The sequence below is a fragment of the Eumetopias jubatus genome, unplaced genomic scaffold (genome assembly GCF_037043125.1).
Source record: "Eumetopias jubatus isolate StellerSeaLion01/CBP00866 unplaced genomic scaffold, mEumJub1_p1.0 scaffold_9, whole genome shotgun sequence".
Classification (NCBI taxonomy): Eukaryota; Metazoa; Chordata; class Mammalia; order Carnivora; family Otariidae; genus Eumetopias; species Eumetopias jubatus.
In genome coordinates, this window is record NW_028274815.1 from 52895439 (window position 1) to 52908334 (window position 12896).

General features: G+C 52.7%; 1 protein-coding gene across 24 annotated transcripts in view; it reads left to right on the forward strand.

Annotated features, from left to right (window-relative positions):
• Positions 1-4715, forward strand: part of ASPRV1 (aspartic peptidase retroviral like 1) — a 107192-nt gene extending 102477 nt beyond the window's left edge. For 23 of the 24 annotated variants that reach the window (XM_088026475.1, XM_088026477.1, XM_088026476.1 and 20 more), the window contains 2 exons: positions 1831-1948; positions 3178-4715. In XM_088026475.1, coding sequence (XP_087882601.1) covers positions 1846-1948; positions 3178-4118 — 1044 coding nt within the window. In that variant the 5' untranslated portion in view covers positions 1831-1845 and the 3' untranslated portion in view covers positions 4119-4715. Of the gene's footprint in view, positions 1-826; positions 983-1830; positions 1949-3177 lie in introns of all 24 variants that reach the window. The other variant, XM_088026482.1, reaches the window with a different exon arrangement.
• The last annotated feature ends 8181 nt before the right edge of the window (positions 4716-12896 follow it).

A 12896-nucleotide genomic window follows, 5' to 3' on the forward strand; every position in this document is an offset into this window, starting at 1 on the left:
GTTTGTGGCACCTGGCCTGCCCCAGCTGGTTTAGCTCATCATTGTAGATTAGCATAGCAATTCCAAGGTCCCTCAGTGGTTCTGGGGTGTTCCAGTTATGGCTTCTCCCAAGGGTTAAGGGAACGTGAGAAGTTATTTCACCATGTTCCTGATCCTAGCCAGAGACCGGTCCCTAAACTCAAGGCCTTCCTGCTCTCCTAGTAACTGTGAGGGCCCCGTGTGCTTCTGTCAGGGGGTCCAGATGGGTCCGTACGAGCAGAACACCTGCCAGTCCTCTGAGGAGGGCCCCCTGCCTCAAGCCAAAGGACCCAGGAGTGTAAAGGTTGTTTGGGCAAATGTCAAGGGCAAGGTGGGCAAGAAAGGGGATTTAGGCCCATGTGAGTGGGCAGGAGTGGAGATTTCAATAAATTTGTTAATCACTGGCCACAGGGCTTGGCCTGCCCTAGAGAGAGGGCATGACCGAGGCCCCCATGCAGGGGTGGGATGACCAGCTGGCTTTCCAGGAAAAAAAAAGTCCTGGTTAAGAATTTGCTAATGTCTGTGGTGTCAGTACTGCCACCAGGTCCAATTTCAAGCTACCAGCTGGTTTAAGAACTGACTTACAGAACTCTTGAACATTTAACAACCAGCTCTCACTGCCCATTGGCTCACCGTCCCCACGAGAGGCCATCAACCACACAAGCCCCCAGGACCCACCCGCATGTCTCCCTGAGCCCGACTCCCACTTCCCAGCCTGTATTTGCAAAATGCCGTTATCCTTGCGTCGGACTGTGCGTGAGCCTGGGCCTGAGGCCAGCCATCGCCCTTCACACCCCTTGTGCTGCAGGCCTGGAGGAAGGCCGGCTGGTCGGCCTCACGGGTTTCCGTGGTGCCGCGGAGGTGGTGGATGTGAAATGGCTTTGCCAATGGGAACAACAAACCCAAGCAAGTGCCACAGCCCAAGTCTCAGGGACAACCTATCTCTAGTCCGGAGCAATGGGAGGTATGACTCAATATCTGCCCGATGGTTTGACAAGCTCCAGTTTGGAGCATCTAGCAGTCTGCCAGGTGACAAGCCATCCTGCCTCTCACCTGCCTCCGTCCCATCTCCTCGCAACCTCCTCACACACTCCCACTTCCAGGGGACCAGGTGCGCCCGGTGCGGAATACCAGGTAGCCAGGAAGCCACTACTAGGTCAGTTCCCTGGACCACAGAACGACACAGCGCCCATCCCAGGAGTTGGGAGGCTGTCCACAAAGTTCACTGGCAGATGGGGCTTCCTGGTCTTGTGGGTGGCCAGACCATTTCTCTGCGTGCAGGTTTTTCACGGTGCAATCTTCTTGGAGACCCACCTGCACTTGACACCTTCCCAGTGACTCCATTTCCCCCTCCTCTGGGCTTCTGGAATGACACGAGGGCCCCACCTTAGCCAGGCAGCTGTGATGAGAGGTGTTGACCCAGCTGCCTCTCTGCTAGCTCACTGTGTCAGGTGGAAGGGGCTGAGACAGCAGCAGGGACTAAGGATCTTTCAGTATAGCCAGGGACCCTGGGCACGTCCAGAGGCAGGACTGGGGCCAGGGTCCTCTCAGAGTCAGCCAGGCACTGGGGGATGAGTGGTACAGGGAACCAATGAGAAACAGGCTCCGGGCCAGGAAAAACAGCCCAGAGCCGCGGGTGTGCCACCGTTCCTGCTCCTCTCTTGTCTTAAACCCTCTTGCTTGGTGACAGCACTCAGCCAGGTCTGGAGCCCAGCAGGGAACACCTGCTGACCCGAGAGTAAGTTTCTGTGGGGGCTGGAGACAGTCACATGTGTCTGGTTTGTGTGAACCTCACACTGTGGTTCATTGCAGGAGACGGAGTTATAAATGAACCAGCACACCACACTGCAACATGTGCTCAGCCGGGAGAATGTGGACTGCAGAGGAGAAGGCTCCATAGAGGGGATGACATTTGAAGGAGGTCATGAAAGTGGGTCCCCCCAACAGCCCCAGTCTCTCTACACAGGCCCAAGTCAGGCTCCAACTCTGGGTCTCACAGATCTGCCTTCTGGGAATCCATGGGGTGGCCCAAGGCAGCCTGCACTCCCCAGCAGGAGGTCACACAGCCAACTTCCTCCATCCAAAGCCTTCCAGTACCTCACCACTGGCTTTGCCAACATGGCGGACATTTCCCCTTCTCAGAACATAAGGGAGTGAGATTCCCTGGCTGCTCTTTCCATGAATGAGCACAGAACGAGGGGGGTGGGGAGGGAGGGCTGCAGAGCTTGAGGAAGGGGCTCTTGGAAGGTTCCTGGAGGGTGAGAGGGAACAGGAGGGGAGGAGACGACATCGGTGGCTCAGAGGTTGGGGCCCACCCAGTGCTGGAGCCCATCTGGATCCTGACGTACACTCCCAGAAGTTCAGAGTTGGCACCAACCCACTTCAAGGCCTTAATGAGGGTGCTCTGGCCTAGGCCTGCCCCCTCCCCCCTCCCCTCCAAGTGCTGACTTTGAATTAGATGTGATCAACGAGGGAAAAATGACTGTAGCAATCAAGTTCATGGTAAATGCTTGTGTGTGTGTGTGTGTGTGTGTGTGTGTGTGTGTGTGTGTGTCCCCTCACTTAAACAATTTCTGTGCATTCTTGATTCTGGGACTATCCTCTGTCTTTCCCTCTAGAGAATCTTATGGGATTCCATACTTGGTTTAGAATGTATGAGAAACACCTACCCCAGGCCTTGCACATAGTAAGAGCGTAGTGAATGTATGCTCCTTTTCCTTAGCCACTCAAAGTGGCCACTGGGGGTTGAGGGCAAAGGGGCTTCCCCAGGCTAGAAGCTGATGGGCCTTTGGTCCTTGCCTTCCCCTTCCTTCTCTAGCTGATGACAGACACCTGGATGTCATAACATACTCTGTGTCCTCATCTGTTATTCTCGGACACAGGCTAAACCCTCTGGGGAGGGTACTGAGTGGGTCCCCTCTGACTGGGGCTGGACTTTCTTGCACCGTGGGCTGGCCTGTACCAGTCCCAGGGATAGATGCAGAAGGGTGAGGCACTGATCCTGCTCGTTGGGCAGGATGCTGGTAGGAGGGCGGGCTGAGCAAGGGCGGGGCTTCCAGAACAAAGGAGAATGGGGAGCCCTGGGGGCCTAGGCTAGGCATCAAAAAGGCTCTGCAGAGTGAGCAGGCCATAGCAGCTGCCTGTCTCTGTGCCCAGCAGTCAGTCAGACAACCTGCGCCGGGCCCCTTCCACCTGCCCCAGACGGGCAGCAAACAACACTCAGAGAGGCCTTGTTCTCCAGCGTGATTGCGCCCACACTGCTCTGTGGTTTGCTCTACTTGGCGTGGGTTGCTGCTGCAGTTCCAGAGGAGGGCAGAGGGATGGCGGGGAGTGGAGCCAGGAGCCAGGAGGGCCGTCGGGAGCATGCATTGATCCCGGAGCCCTTTGATGGGATGAATGTAGCCCCATACCTCTGGCTGCACCGCTTTGAAGTCATCAACGATCTCAACCACTGGGACCATGCCACCAAACTAAGGTTTCTGAAAGAGTCCCTCAGGGGAGATGCCCTGGAGCTCTACAGTAGACTCAGCCCCAAGGACCAGGAAGACTATGGGACTGTGAGAGAGACCCTCCTGCAGGCCTTCGGGGGGCCCGAGGCCGCCCCCAGCCACCTGCCCAAGGAGATCGTCTTTGCCAACAGCATGGGTAAGGGCTACTACCTCAAGGGGAAAATTGGCAAAGTGCCCGTGAGGTTCCTGGTGGACTCTGGGGCCCAGGTCTCTGTGGTCCACCCCAGCTTGTGGGAGGAGGTCACGGATGGTGACTTGGACACCCTGCGGCCCTTTGAGAATGTGGTAAAAGTGGCCAATGGGGCTGAAATGAAGATCCTGGGCATCTGGGATACAGTGGTGTCCCTGGGTAAGCTGAAGCTGAAGGCAGAGTTCCTAGTGGCCAATGCCAGTGCTGAAGAAGCCATCATTGGTACTGACGTGCTCCAGGACCACAATGCCGTCCTGGACTTCGAGCATCGCACGTGCACCCTGAAGGGGAAGAAGTTCCGCCTCCTGCCTGTTGGAGGGTCCCTGGAAGATGAGTTCGACCTGGAGCTCATAGAGGAGGAGCCCTCCTTGGGAGTGGGGGAACAGGAGCTCTCCTACTGAGAAGCCCCCTTTTCTTTACCCCCCAAACATGGTGGGAAGACCCACCACAGTGGAGGGGAAGGGCAAATATCCTCAGGGATCACTGGGTTTTGCCACCTCTCTGGAACCAACTCTGGCCTCCTCCTCTCCCTCCTTCTCCATCTGCAGGGGCCTTCCTCTGTCCCTGGTCAGGGAGGCTGCCATCTGAAAAGGCACAGGTGAGGGAGAATAGGCTGGCTATCTCAGAGGAAGGGAGAGTCCTCATGGGTGGTCAAGCTGCTATTGGTGGCAAAGATTTAAGGCTGGAAGGTTCTGAGAAGGCTAGAAATGGCTGTCTTTCAGAGAGGACTGAGGTACCTCTTCAGATCCCCTGAGATCTGGCTCAGTCACCTCCATGCAGTCCTTCTCAGTTGGGCTGGGTCCTGCCTGCAGGGTCCTCACAAGCAAGACCCACTCTTGCAGGTGAGGGTCAGAGCTGCTCTGGAGTCTTCCCTGTTGGGTCTTCCCACCTCCCTGTATGATGTAGTTTCCTTCTGTCATTTGCTTTGAAACTCATTGAGCCTTATGCCAATAATTCATTCTTCAAAAACCAATAAAAACTGACTCATGGAAAAACCACGTAATGTGTTGATTGGGGATGAATGGAATGGATGTGAGCGGCTGGGTAAAACAGGGAGAAAATGTCAAAGAGATGGAAGATCCAAGTGCTCTGTGAGTGATTAGCCTGGAGCTATAAGAGAATATATACACAGTGCCTGTATCTATGTCTTGGATTTTCTCAGATAGCCTCAATTTAAAATATTTTTACTTATTTCTTCCATAATTCCTCTAATCCTTTCAAACTACAATATTTTTGCACCCAGGTTGCCTCTTCTACCCAAGAGTGACCCTAACGTTATTTGTGAGATACTGATTGGGGATTGGAAAATTATGGTTATTGTAAACAAGTGGGAAAATACCTGCCTGGCAAGTAGTTCATACAGCCACCTGGGAGACAGAGACAACAGGGCAGGCGACAAGCATTGACCTGCATGGGGCAGCCCAAGGGAGTCTGGAGGACAGAGGTGGAGGTGGCCGTGGGGGCTCTGGTATCTCAAAGACAGCTCCTTCCTGGAGAGACGTGGGGCCTGAGACTAGAGAGACGGGATGGAGTGGGGAGGACATTCCCAAATCTGGGAATGGGATGTTTGTTTTTTTAGGGGTCTTCCTCATATCTGCTTCTAATTCCTGCCTCTCTGTTTGGAACTCAGCTGGGCTGAGTATCTGGAAACACTCAGCCAAAAAGGATCTGCAGGGAGACTGAGGGTGCAAAGCCTCAAGAGCTTTTGATGGGAGGTGGAAGGGGACATCTTCCTTTCATGAGGGTGGGATGAGCCTCTTCTGGAAGTTTGCGCCTGAACATCCCCAAGGGAGAGACAACTAGCTGGGCAGGAGCCAGAGGCATGGTTGAGTACTCCTCCTCAGAAGCCTCTGGGGACTTGAGCCTGGCCCTCCAGCAGCTGTTCTGAGCCAGGGGCCCTTGCTCCCCTCTCTGATTTCAGTTGCGATTCTCCTGGGAACTGAGGCCCAGGCGCAGCCCCTCATCCTCATGATTACCGCAGCCCATCCCCGGGCAGCCAAGTCTACTAACAGGAATCCGCTCCAGCAGGCTCAGTGCATGGGGGGCGGTGCGTGGTGCTAGGTCAGTACAAACAAAGTCTTATTCTGGGCCAATGAGGCCTGGAGAGGCCCGGCTGTGGAGGAGGGAGGAGCCAAGAAGGAGGTAGGAGAACACTGCAGAAGGAGATGGTCTGTCTCCTTGTGCCTCCCAGGTCCCTTTCTCAAGTTTGGTTTTCAGCTCCTAACAAATGTGGCTTCTCTCCTAGGCCAAACCCTCCTCTGAGGGGACAACCCAGGCGGCACCTCCCTGTGACCTATTTTCTCCAGGTCCTTCAGATCCGAGGCACACGCTCAGCTGAAGGAGGGAGGGTGGGGAGGCGGACAGGGGATGGGGACTTGGGTGCCGGGCCAGAATTTCAAGGCAACACCTGGGTTTCCCCGTCTCTACCCTCGCCCACACACGGCAGGCAGCGAGCCCTGTCCTACACGAACAGGAATAAGGGTGACCTGTGGTCCAGCAGCAGAGGTGCTTGCTCCTCTGTTCTGAGTGAAGGGAGCCTGTCCCCAAAGGAATGTGAGCCCTGGGGTGGGCCCAGCTGGAGGGTGGGGGGGTCTGTGACTTTGGAAGCACAGGCCCTCATGGAGGAAGGAACCAATGGGTGGCTCTCACCCGGGAGTGAGACCGGAGACCAACGCTGTGTGCGTGTGAGGTGGTTACAGGTGCAAATGCGTGAAGGTGGAGCCTGGGCTGCAGGGGGGTGAACGGCTCTCCTGGGAACGGAGCATCAAGGGGGAGCCCTGGAGAGCAGCTAGGAAAAGTAGGTTGTGGACACATGGCAGAGGGCTTGGTGCCTGGGGGAAGGGTTTGCACATAACTTGAGTCTATGATGACATAAATAATAAACAGGAAGGCCTGGGTGGCTCAAGTCAGTTGAGTGTCCAACTCTTGATCTCAGCTCAGCCCTGTCTTGGACTCCATGCGGGGCTTGGATCCTACTGCGTGTTTAAACCACGGTCAACCAGAAGATTCATCCAGCTTCTGGGCGTATGATGGACACAGCAGCAGCAGAGAATGCAGCTCTGGAAGCTGATGGAAGCTTCCAGGGTGGTATTCAGCCTTAGGGTCTCAATTTGAGATGATGGAAAGGGAGAGGCATCAATGTAAAGGTTGAATCCTGGCTGCAGAGGAGAATCACCTGGGAAAATCAATGAAAGCGAGTTCTTCAGGGTCCTGCAGCCAGGCTCGAGAACGTGTGATCTGCATCCCAGCTGTATTTACCCCCTGGTGACCCACAGGGTGATACCCGGACCAGCAGAAAAGCAGCATTACTGTCACCTGGAGCTTGTTAGAAATGCAGAATCTCTACCCCCACCAAGACCTGCACCAGAGCCTCCGCTGGGGGAAAACAACAACAAAAAACCCAACAGAAACCCTCTCCAGGTGATTCTCATGCACAGGAAAGTTTGAAAAGCTCTGGCTAAGAACATTCTGATACCTCTAGTTAAGGGGCAACTCATGGCTCCCACAGGCACCCACTTCTCTACTAATGACCACCACACCCTGAATGGCTGTTAATTCCCTGGGCTATGCTAGATAATTCCTCATGCCTTTATCCCGCAAACATTTATTTTTAAACTTTTGTTTTGAAATAATTTTAGATTTTCAGAAAAGTTGCAAGAGCACTACAAAGAATTTCCATCCATTTTACCTCGTTTCCCCAAATAGTAACTTTTTTTTTAAAGATTTTATTTGAAAGAGAGACAGCACAGCCGGGGGAGGGGCAGAGGGAGAGGCACAAGCAGACTCCCCACTGAGCGCAGAGCCCATGGCATTAGATCTCATGACCCTGAGATCATGACCTGAGTCGAAATCAAGAGTCAGACACTCAACTGACTGAGCCACCAGGCACCCCCACCCCCAAATAGTAACATTTTACCAGTTAACCTTATTCTCATTCTCTCCTGGTCTGTATCTACATGTATATAAACTGTTTGAAAATTGCAAATATGATATGCATTTACTTCTAAAGACTTTAGTGTGTATTTCCTAAACAACAAGGAATTCTCTTTTAAAAAGATTTTATTATTTGAAAGAGCGAGAGTGGGAGAGGGAGAAGCAGACTCCCTGCCGAGCAGGGAGCCCGATGCGGGGCTCGATCCCAGGACGCTGGGATCATGACCTGAGCCGAAGGCAGACGCTTAGCTGAGCCACCCCGGCGCCCCAGGAATTCCCTTATATAACCACGATACAGTGATCGAAATCGGGAAACTGTCATCGGTATACTATTGCCTGATCTGCAGACCTTACTACATTTTCCCGATTATCCCAAGAGAAACCACTGTTTTCCGTCCAGCGTTCAATCCAGCCACATGCTGCATTTAGTTCCTGAGTCTCTTTGGCCTCCTTAACCTGAACGAGTCCTCAGTCTGTCTTTGTCTTTCACACCTTTGACATTTATGAAGAGGCCAGGTCAGTTATTTGGTAGAGTGTGAATCTACGTTTGGGTGACTGACGCTTTCTCATGACCAAATTCAGGTTATGCATTTTTGGCAGGAGTGCCCAGAAAGGTGATGATGTGTCCTCCCCAGCTCGCAGCAGGAGGTACTGGCTGCCTCTTGGTCCCGCTACTGGTGATGTTGACTTTCATCCGTTGGTCAGTGTCTGCCAGGTTTCTCCACTGTAGCCTATTCTGTTGTGTATAGTTAACGTTTTCTGGGTTGATGCTGTGAGACCATACGAATACGTTGTTTCTCGTCAGACTTACCCGCTAGATCCATTGATGATCCTTGCCTGCCAATGGTGCTTTTCCAATTCTACTCCCTATGTGTACTAGCTGGCACTCAATCCTGAGCTTTCCCTTCCTGTTTGTTATTTATTAATTTAAATTAATTTACTTATTTATTTTTAAGTAGGCTCCATGCCCCGCGTGGAGTCCAAGGCAGGGCTGAGCTGAGATCAAGAGTTGGACACTCAACTGACTGAGCCACCCAGGCCTTCCTGTTTATTATTTATGTCATCGTAGACTCAGACTCTTATTCAGTGAGTTATCCTCTGTTACTACCATTTTTTTAACACTTGAATTGTTTTAGATTTGGCCTCTTCAAACTGGCTTCTGTCTTCTTGGGCCATGTCCCCATCATAATCCGAGCCCCTCCTTATTTTCCTGTCACGAGATGTTCAGGTTCATCTTGTATCTTCCCTGGGCCAGCCTGGGGATTGGCCATTTCTCCAAGGAACCCTGGTTCCTTCTGGTGGAGTCTGATATTCAAAAACCAGGATCTGGGCGTTCAGTGTGTTCATTGTTACTGGGGTGTGCTTACATTACATGGCCACTGGTGTGGTCAGATCTAAGGAAAAAAACACATAGTTCGTCTATATATGTTTCTACAATTATCTCTATTAAAAATGAGTTGATACTGATACCTCCAATTCCAACCCAGGATGATTGGGTTTATTCTAACCGTCTCCCTTTCCATCTTAGCAACTTCTTTCTCCAGTGAGAAATCTAGCTCCGGGTGACTTATTTGCGCAGTCTTAGCATACCCAGAAAGTAGTTTCAGAGTTGCTAACTCCTATGCCTATGAAAAACAAACACACAAGCAACCAGTTATTAATCACCTACTCCGTGCCAGGTGTGGGTGGTCCTTGGCAGCAAATAAGAGGAAAAATAAATGATGAAATCAGACCACAGTCATCTTAAGGAGAGCTAAGGCTCCCACATGTGTAAAGCCCTAGGTAGGTTTGAAGGTTTTACTTTGTCTGGAGGACACAAGGTGCCCGTCGGGAGAGCAGCTAGGGTCCGAGACTGGAGTCCTAAATCTTTCTCCCGTGGCGGTGCTGAGGGCATGGCTGGCCTCCAGGGCCCAGAGCAGTGACCTGGCCCACCCACCCGGTCCTCTGCCAGTGAGGAGACGCGGAGGCAGCTGTCAGCTGGTGCCACCACACCTTCTAGTCCCATCACGGTCCCCTGTTGGCAAGCAATCCAGGTAATGGAGGTGGCTTTGCTGGCCGGGCTGCCAGGAGGGTGAACTCTGGTCAGGCCTCTCTGACCACACCCTCCACCTGGCTGTTCTGGTCCCCACTGCTCAGCCACTGTGGGCCAGCTTCCCCGAAGCCTGGACAGGGGCACTTCTCCAAGGCACAGGCTGTCCGTGGGACTCGTCTGGGGCCAGCCTTGCCCTGCCTCACTTCTCTGGGCTCCTGTTAGAGCATCTTCCTGCCATAGGGAGTGTGTGAGATGAGCCGTGCCTTCTGGGCTTTTGCTGTCTGAGGAAGGAGGCAGCCCTGCAAAGGGAACCCCAGGCCTTAGAGTGGCCCAGTGCTGTTTCCCCTCCCCACTGCCCTCTGCATGGGGCCAGGAAGGGCTCCACAGAGCAGACCTTTAAGCTGAAGACAAGTGGTGGTTTCCCAAGAAGAAGCAAGGTGGGAGGAGGGTGAGGAAAGGGAGCAAGGAACAGTGGGGTCAGGGCTGGCTAATGGGGTGACTGGGGGGGAGAGACAGAAGGCCGGTGTGGAGGGTCTTGTATTACTTTTGAGGTGACTCCAGAAGGCCAGCGATAATCGATGGTGGATTTCTTCAGCTTTAAGATGCACTCAGTTAAAAAGTACATTATCAATTTATTTTAAATTTTAAAGTTACAGGTTTATTTTAATGTGTATGAGGAAAAAATATGTATACTAATAGCTTGTCCTTTTGTGAACATTTTAGCCTACACTGGGCCTGAAGTAGATAAAACTGTGAATCCAACCATCAATAAGCCAGAGGAAGTAGAAGTACCATGATGGGGCAATGGGCATAGAGGCAAAAATTTTGGAAGCGGTATGCAAATGACTGACATTTGGTAAATACGTTGATATGTTTCTCCTCACTAGGATGTAAGCTCCAGGAAAGGGCTTTTTTGTGCCCCATCATCCTCACCAGGCTTGGTGCATATCTGGGCCTTAATAAATAGTTGTTGAGAGACTTGACAAGTGATTGAATGAGCAATGTAATGACTCAACAGGTGCCCCTCCTAGGAGACATCAGGCCAGCCTAGATCAGACCACACGAAAGAAGGTCCAGATTTCTCTTGAGGATCATCCATAGTGATTGCACACAGTGGAGACCGATCGGAACTTTGTAGACTTAGGACGTTCAGCTTCAGATGCCCAACGACTTCGTCGAGTCACAGGGCTGTAGGGGACCTTGGCAGTTATCTTGCCCCTAGTGTCCTGGGCAGGATGGGCTCCCCGAGAAGTGGACTGTGAGGTGAAGATTCGCCTGCTGGAAGTTGATTAGGGATGTGGGGATCAACACCTGTGGAAGGGCAGGAGCAGTGAGGCGGTCTCAGTAGGGGCCTCAGCTGACGTTATGAGACGTTCTGAAGCTGAAATGATCCTTGAGAGCTGTATGGAGCTGAAGCAAAGGAGCCAGGCAGTTATGCCCCTATGCAGACTGCCTCAGAGGGCTGTGCCCTTGGGCAAGGCAGCTGTCTTCACCCAGGACATCCCGGAGGGGTGCCCATGGCTTCATCTCTGCAGGGAGACGTGGGTGATGTGTCAGAGTCTACCAAACGTGTCCCTCCAGTCTCAGTACATTATCAATTTAATCCTTATTTTTGGAAAAAGAAAAAAAAAATCACTGTATGTACCAGTGGTATATCCTGATTTAAGAAGCAGTAGAATGTGTGTGGGGGGAAGGGTGGTGGAGGTAGGTCTTAAAGTAGAGAATATACTTGACTTCATCTCAAGTAACACCTGCCTGGTGGGAGGCACTGCAAAGCATTCTGGGACTGCCTGTTCGGCCACAGCCAGAAAGAGGCCATGAGGGATTAGTGAGGTCTGTCCTGGGAGCACCGTGGAGGGTGAGCACCTGATTCCTCTACTGTGTGCAGTCAGGGGCCTTCATCCCTCGGTAATGGGGGGCTGTGGAAGGTTATAGGCAGGGAGGTGACATGATGACCTCTCCATGTGTAATGCATCCAAGCCCCAGTTCACAAACACAGTGATGTATGGGAAATGGCAGCTTGAATGTTTTTCCAAAATTAAAGTTAATTACATGCAACTCAGTCCCCAGTCAGCTAGGCTGTTGAGAAGGTCACTCTCAGTCTTTTTGGGGGCTCTCCCAGAACCTGATGCAGCCCCAAAGCTTTGTGGGGAGAGGGGCAACAGGTCACGGACACCCCATGCACCGTGATCGTGGAGAGGCCCGTGTCCCTGCTCATGTAATCCATGTGGATTAGCAGCCTGGGCCTCAGGTCTTGCCCTCCTGGGGACACCAGGCAGCCCCTCCCTGGGATGTCTTGACACCTCTTCAGGGTGAAGCCACTGAGTGGTGTGTGGGTGCCGGTTCTCTCCAGGACTGACTGCCATCCCTCCCCTGTCCAGCCACCTGTGTTTTCCTCATCTCCTCCTATGCATCCGAGCCCACCCCACACCTCCCTGGCTGGGTGGGGCATTCGAACTCATTCCCGTCCATGGGTTTAGGCAGGTACAAAGGTTGGGGAAGCAAAGTACCATATCTTCTAGGCAATGCTAGCTTGTAGCCCAGGACCAGAAGCAAACCCTAAAAGGCTAGACTACTTGCCTGAAATGGAAGAGTCAGGGGAAGAATCTGGAGCAAAAGCCCACACACTGGGGTGTGTGTGTCCTGCCCTGACGTGCATTCCAGCATCCTGTGGACGGGGCCCAGGCACAAGACTGGATGGAAAGGGGCTGTCTGTGTGTGTGTGGAGGGGGGCATCTGCATCTGCCCAGATTCAGGCCCAAGAGGCTAATAAGCAGGCTCAGTGGTGAAGGGGGACAAGTTCCTGAGGTAACAGGCGTGGTTTTGCCCCTCAGGGAACATTTGACAGAGTCTGAAGACCTTTCTGGTTGTCACAGATTTGGGGGATGTGGGGAGAGCGGTGCCACTGGCGTCTAGGGGGTAGAGCAAGGCCACGGATGCAGCTCAGTCTCCCACAATGCACAGGGCGGCCCCCCAACAGGGAATTCTCCGCAACTGAATGTTGAGGAACTGGCTTGAGGCAACTCACAGTTTGCTGATTTGGCAATTTCTTTCTTTCTTTCTTTCTTTCCTTTCTTTCCTTTCTTTCTTTCTTTTCTTTTTTAAGATTTTATTTATTTATTTGACAGAGACACAGCGAGAGAGGGAACACAAGCAGGGGGAGTGGGAGAGGGAGAAGCAGGCTTCCCGCGGAGCAGGGAGCCCGGTGCGGGGC